Below are 6,516 nucleotides of genomic sequence, written 5' to 3'. Positions count from 1 at the left end.
CCTGGTCATGTTGGAAAAACTATTCCCACCCATTTTGAAATCATTAATTATCTGTGATTAAACTACATTTTTATGGTTTAGTTTCACAGATCACACCCAGACCTGATTACTGTCTGACTTGTAGAAATCACTGAAATCGCACCTGCCTGACAACATGAAGTAGGCTAAATGATCCCAAACACCAGCACATCATTTCCTGACACAAGGTAATTCAAAAATAGCTGAAACAAAATTACATCTTAGTCTGGAAGGGGTAACAAAGACATTTCTATGACTTTGGGAGTCCAGAGAACCACAGTAAGAAACATTATCCACAAATGGATAAAACATGGCACTGGAGAGCTTTCCCAGGAATGAGCGGCCTTCCAAAATTACTCCAAGATCTCATCCACGATTTTTTTAGGAGATCACAGAAGAGAGTTCTAAGTCCAAAACCACTGCTGACTTATAACTCAAAGATCAGAAAGGCCCATCTAACATTCATCAAAAACATCTGATGAACCTCAAGACTTTTAGGAAAATATTCTGTGGACTGATGGGAAAATAGTGGGACTTCATGCAAGGTCTGGTGTAAAACTAATACATCGTACCTATAGTAAAACATGGTGGTGGTCTGGGGCTTTAGGAGCTGGGTGACCTGCAGCGATTAATGGGACCAGGAATTCTGTCCCGTGGCAGAAAACGCTGATGGAGAATCTCCAGCAAGCAGTTTGTGACATGAGGCCCAAGCTGACTTGGGTTATGCTGCAGGGCAAGGATTTGAAGCACACCAACTTAGTGGCCTAGTCAAAGTCTGGACTGAGATGATGACCAGGTTGTTCATGCTGGAAAACCCTCCAATGTAGATGAATTAAAACAGTCCTGATGGTAAAAGAGTCATCTCCAGGTATGGCAAACGTTTGAAGGGTGGAACAAGCAGTTATTTGGCTTTGCGGGGTTTGTCTGATGTTGAAATTGGTTTATTGATCTGAAACATTAAAATGTGGCGAACATAAAACCAGAATAAATCTGTAAATACTTTTCACTGCCATTTTAAAATATCTAAAATCATTGTTTAGTTTGATTTTTAATAAAATGTTTGACGTCTTTGGGTAATATGTGTGTGATGCTCGACTCTGAGGCATGTTTGTCTGAGCTGTTTACTCGGCACCGTCCCGCGTGTGAATGCTCTGGATTGAGCCTATCTGTCAGGCGTTTCAGGAGCGATGGTTTATGATACTTGCTGGTCAGATGAAAAATATAAGGCTGACATTTTCCAGACTTTTCACCATCTTCTGACCGTAAACTAAATGAGTCGTGTGCTCAGATGCTTGTGTGAATTAGCTCATTGAAAATGAAACAGAGATGCATTTATCTTAAGCGGTGGTTTATGGCTGATGTAGCAGCTGGCTAAGTTCTTCCATAAAATTATTTTTCAAGGAATGATTGTCCGAGCTCGGACTTGGACAGGTTCACAGATTGTGATGCTTTCCACGGCCACTGTTTGTTTGTGCGCTTATTGGAGAAGCTTTATTGAGAGGTCCACCATGGCTCCGGTACTGTCAGAAATGTTGTCCCACTCAAGCTGGACACAAACAGTAAACACTCTGCAAAAACTGTAGTTGGCTGCTCATTTCATCTCATACTCGGGCAGTAAACTGTGTTTTTCTTTAATCAAGCATAAAGTGAAGCTAAAAGTGATTTAGCTTTGGTTTTTTACAGTAAAATGCATCTTATATTAGGTTGTATTATCATTGTTTTCTCCTGCTTTTTTCTTCTAATTCATCTCATTCCAAAGATGCTCATCCACACCACGGTGTTTTCAGAAAAGGTTACATGCACAAGAAATGCCCATGCAGAACCTCTTCTGAATCCTTGTCAGACGTTTCCTGCTGGTTTCATAAAAGTTTGAGTTAATGAAGATAAACCTGGATGCATATGTTAGTGCTACAAGTTGAATACATTCTTGTCTTTAATGCTGCAAGTCACTGACTGGATGCAATCTGCTGGGTTTCCTTAGATAGAAAAACTTTTTATCCAATTTGAATAAATAACTGAATCTGACTGAACTGTTCAATGGTTAGGATTAACTGGAATGTATGAACCTGACTGTTGTGAAGAACCTTGAGACGACATGTGTTGTGAATTGGCGCTATATAAATAAACTGAATTGAACTGAATTTAATCTGGATTTTGCATTAATCCTCCAGGAAAGAATGGAGAATTAAAAAAGTATAACAATATCTTACTTTTACTTGAATAAATGTTAAATGTTTAAAGAAGCTGCCTTGCAGAAGTATTTGCATCCACACATTACAACAATAAGCATCTGCGTATCTTTCAGGGATTTTATGTGACAGACCAACACAGGAGTTCATAACTGTGAACGTGAAGGAAAAGGATTTGTGGTTTTTAAATGCAGGTACTTTGGAGTACATCTCTACTAGCTTTGCACATCTGTAGACTGACATTTTTGCCCATTTCTTTGCAAAATAGGTCAAGCTCAGTCAGATTAGACACAACATCCCCTCAGCATGATTCTACCACCACCATGTTTCACCATGGGAATGATGTACTTAATTTTTATTTCAGATATATTTATCTCATATGAGCAGACTACCTTCTTCCACATGCTCGTTGTGGCCCCCAAATGGCTTGTGGGAATTTATTTGACATTAATTGTCATGGCTTACTTTCTTCTTTGTGGTCTTCCATAAAAGCCAGATCTGTGGAGAGCTCGATTAACAGTTGTCCTGTGTTGTCCTGTGGACAGATTGTCCCACTTGAGATGTGGATCTCTGCAGTTTCTCCAGAGTAACATCCTTCTTGCCCAGCCTGTCAGTTTAGGTGGACGTCCATGTCTTGGTAGGTCTGCAGTTGGTCCATCCTCTGTTCATGTTCAGATGATGGATTGAACAGAGCTCTGGGAGATGTTTACAGCTTTGGATATTGTTTTACAACCTAGCCCTGCTTTTAGCTGAACCGGAACTTTCTCCCTGACCTTTCTGCTGGGTTCCTTGGTCTCCATGATTCAATTTGTCCCTCGAATGTGAAGCCGGTGTACTATAATGCGCCACTCCTTGTTGGCTTCTCAAATAAAATCTGAATAATTTATATTAGGTTTGTGGTTGGAGCTTGATATATTGTGGAAAAGTTCAAGGGGTCTGAATACTTTCCCGAGAAGTTTTAAGTTCTGTAGTTTTTGAGTATTCGGTTACTTCAGAAGCTCCCAGGAGGATTCACTCATCCGACCTACAGCGGTAAAGAATGAAAGACTGATTTAACGTGATCTAGAAGACCAACAGGGGGCGTCTCCTCTCCGTGCCCCCCTTCTGTTGCGGCGCGCTGGGTGGAGGAGGTATTGGGGATCTCCTCCTAGACAACAAACCCACATTCAAAGCGGGGCACACGAATTACATCACGCTGCGTGCGGAGGATAAAATGAGGCGGCAGCTGCAGCTCAACGCGTTTCTGTACAGGACACCAGCGGAGCATCATGCGGAGCGCAGGGAAACAGCCGATCTTTGCCACGCAGCTCTTCAGTAAAACCGAGCTCCACTGATGTTTTCCTGCTCCGGGGGAGTTTCATGATGGGAAAGTGAATTGTGAGGGATTCTGGACACGCAATTTTGGAGACAGCTGGCGCGTAAAGTTGCCTGTTCGCAGCTCCGTGTGCGCGCTGATCCCGCAGTTTGACATGGATCAGCCTCAGCATTGCGCAACCGTGTGTCTGCTGATGCTGTCTCTTGGACTCCTGATGGACACAGCGATCTGTCAGCACTTCTATCTTCTCCGCCCCATTCCGAGTGACAGTTTGCCGGTGGTGGATTTAAAGGAGGACCCGGATCCGGTCTTTGACCCCAAGGAACGGGACCTTAACGACACCGAGCTCAGGAGCATCCTGGGGGACTTTGACAGCCGCTTGCTGTCCGTGTCGCCTCCCGTGGAGGACAAACACCCGGGGTCCGACGAGTCTGATCACTTTGACATCGTGAAGGCGGGTGGAGTTCTGCCGAAGGAGATCCGGGCGGTGGATTTCGATGTGCAGATCGGCAAAAAGCACAAGCCGAGCAAGAAACTGAAGCGACGGCTGCAGCAGTGGCTGTGGGCCTACACCTTTTGCCCGGTGGTCTACACCTGGACCGACTTGGGCGTCAGGTTCTGGCCAAGGTACGTCCGGGTTGGTGGTTGCGTGAGTAAAAGGTCGTGTTCCGTTCCAGAGGGGATGGTATGTAGACCCGCGAACTCAGCGCACCTGACGGTGCTGAGGTGGAGGTGCGTGCAGAGGAAAAGCGGGCTGAAATGCGCGTGGATCCCGGTGCAGTACCCGGTCATCACAGGCTGCAAATGCGCCTGCGCCAGTTGAAAAGGACGCTGTGAACTCTAAATTATAAACTCAGTCATTTCATCATCCTCTTGATTTCCCCACCTGCACTACATAATGTGAGAATGTATTTCTGTAACTGCGTGACCATGCAGTTTTCTATAAAACATCCTGTACAAAGTCAGTATTATTTGTAACCAGAGTCTACTTTATTTGTGCAGAATATTGGTTTTATATATTTTGTATTTATGGAGAAGTGGCGCACAGAGCCACGCACGGACTTTGTGTTGGATGAAGCAGATCAATCTGAGACTATGATTGTTGATACAGTCATGTATCAGCGACTTGTTTTATCCTGCAAATTTGGGAAATATTTATTCTTTATATTCGTACAATAAAACGACACTGACATGATTATAAAATGACTTTTTATTCATTTTCTACATTCAGACTGATTGGAATCAGCCATATCTGTGCGCACAAGGATAACATCAATTTTACGCAGCCACTTTGCGCAGCCTTGCGCTCATAGTCTATGTTTTAGCCCTGCATAATAGAAGAAATAAAGCAGAACGGTGATGGAAAACCGAATGTGTTGGAATAAACCTATTTTTTGGTGGTTTAATTCAGTGTTTCTTTGTTCTGCTCTCCGTATTAACTTATCAGCGGCGAGGCGGTCAGTTACTGCAGCCCAGCAGGAGCAAAGCCGCTTCAGAAATGCTGTAAAATGAATCTGCAGCATCTCATTCCTTACTTTATAGAAACCATGCAGTCATACACAAATACCTTCATTTCTTAAATTCTGTTTCTGATTTCTGACAACATTTAGCATAAATGTATCCTTTTGATTTAACTTTGAGATCAGGAACTGACATTTGTTGTGGAAAAAAGAAAAAGCTGAATGTGGTTTAAAGAAACTGAGGCCTCCTAAAGGAACGATGATAAATAATTTCCAAACTTTTCCCACTATCAGTATGACATCCTGTAAAATTCAAATTAAAAAACACCTACAAAACATAAATAATAGACTCTACATAAACTCTGTTGGATAAAGATCCAAACTGAAACTTAGTTGAAGCTCCTTTTGGTTTAATTTCAACATTCAGTCTTCTTTGGTTGGAACCTATCAGCATCCCACACCTTGATGTTACAGTATGTGCCCCCCCCCCCCCTGGCTTGCAGACGTGCTCCAAATCTCTGACTGTGAGAACATCTGTGGTCTACAGCCTGTCTTTATGTGACCCCACAGACCTTCTGTTGGATTTGGTTCTTGATTTTGGCAAGAAAGTGATTTTGTTCTCCTGAAACCATTCCTATGTTGAAAACTTGAATCCCTCCCCAGTTTCAGTCGTCTAGCAGATCCCTGATGGTTTTGGGTCAAAGCTGACTGGTATGTGCCAGTATTCAGAACTTCATCCACTATGACCAAAACAAAATCCATCTACCACAGATCATCATACTGCCACCCCCATGCCCCCCAATATTGGAGACAGGTGCATTTGTGCCCTCCATAAATTATACCGCGGAGGAGAGAAATACTTGATTTTGACATTTTTACCTAACGTGCTTTTATTTTGAAAGCGCAACGCAGCGTGACGTCACTGGCTCGCCCATCCCTTAGCTGCTCTGAGAGTTTGGGATGCGGGGCAGATGCGGGATTCTGCGGTATCAGCTGCAGTCTGACCAGAGACCTTTGAATGAGCTAAAACTGTCTGTGGGGAATGTTGTCATGAATATGGCTGGTTCATAACGTCTTGTTGTTAGTTTACATTCAAATCTTTTAAGTTAAGTCATCTTAATCCTGGGAGCAGCACCAGTCTATTATTGAACTGCTAACTTTGTCAGGCTTCCCAAGTGACGTCAGCACCATCCAAAAAATGGTTTGTCCTCTTATTTCAGCAGAATGCCACCACCAGAGAAAAAGGCTTAAACGGCAGCAGGACTTACTTTGTTTTCTTAAAGAGTGACGTCAGAGAGTAAAGGTTACACGTCACGAGGTCAACACCTAATCCCACTCGGCTATTTATCATGTCTGACATTATATTAGATATTATGTGTAATAATGTCTCATCAGGAGGATGAAAGTACATAAGTAGTGAAGCAGTTGAAGCAATAAAAGGTGGAGAGACGGAGGAAGTGAGGTGTTAAAAATATGATTAGCGCCAGGGGCAGCTTCAGGGTGTGAGGTAAGGTTTAAACATCACATTATTGAA

General features: G+C 43.0%; 1 protein-coding gene across 1 annotated transcript; it reads left to right on the top strand.

The window, feature by feature from the left end:
- Window positions 1-2,837: 2,837 nt before the first annotated feature.
- On the top strand, window positions 2,838-4,725 carry LOC124863835 (noggin-like). The gene has a single exon (XM_047358347.1). The coding sequence runs from the start codon at window positions 3,677-3,679 to the stop codon at window positions 4,343-4,345; it is 669 nt and encodes a 222-aa protein (XP_047214303.1). The 5' UTR covers window positions 2,838-3,676; the 3' UTR covers window positions 4,346-4,725.
- The last annotated feature ends 1,791 nt before the right edge of the window (window positions 4,726-6,516 follow it).

The sequence above is a fragment of the Girardinichthys multiradiatus genome, chromosome Y (genome assembly GCF_021462225.1).
Source record: "Girardinichthys multiradiatus isolate DD_20200921_A chromosome Y, DD_fGirMul_XY1, whole genome shotgun sequence".
In the NCBI taxonomy this organism is placed as follows: Eukaryota; Metazoa; Chordata; class Actinopteri; order Cyprinodontiformes; family Goodeidae; genus Girardinichthys; species Girardinichthys multiradiatus.
This window is presented reverse-complemented; position numbering and strand designations above follow the sequence as displayed.

Bases quoted from the DNA above. Each gene is read 5' to 3' on its own strand.
- LOC124863835 (XM_047358347.1), top strand. From the start codon at position 3,677: ATGGATCAGCCTCAGCATTGCGCAACCGTGTGTCTGCTGATGCTGTCT.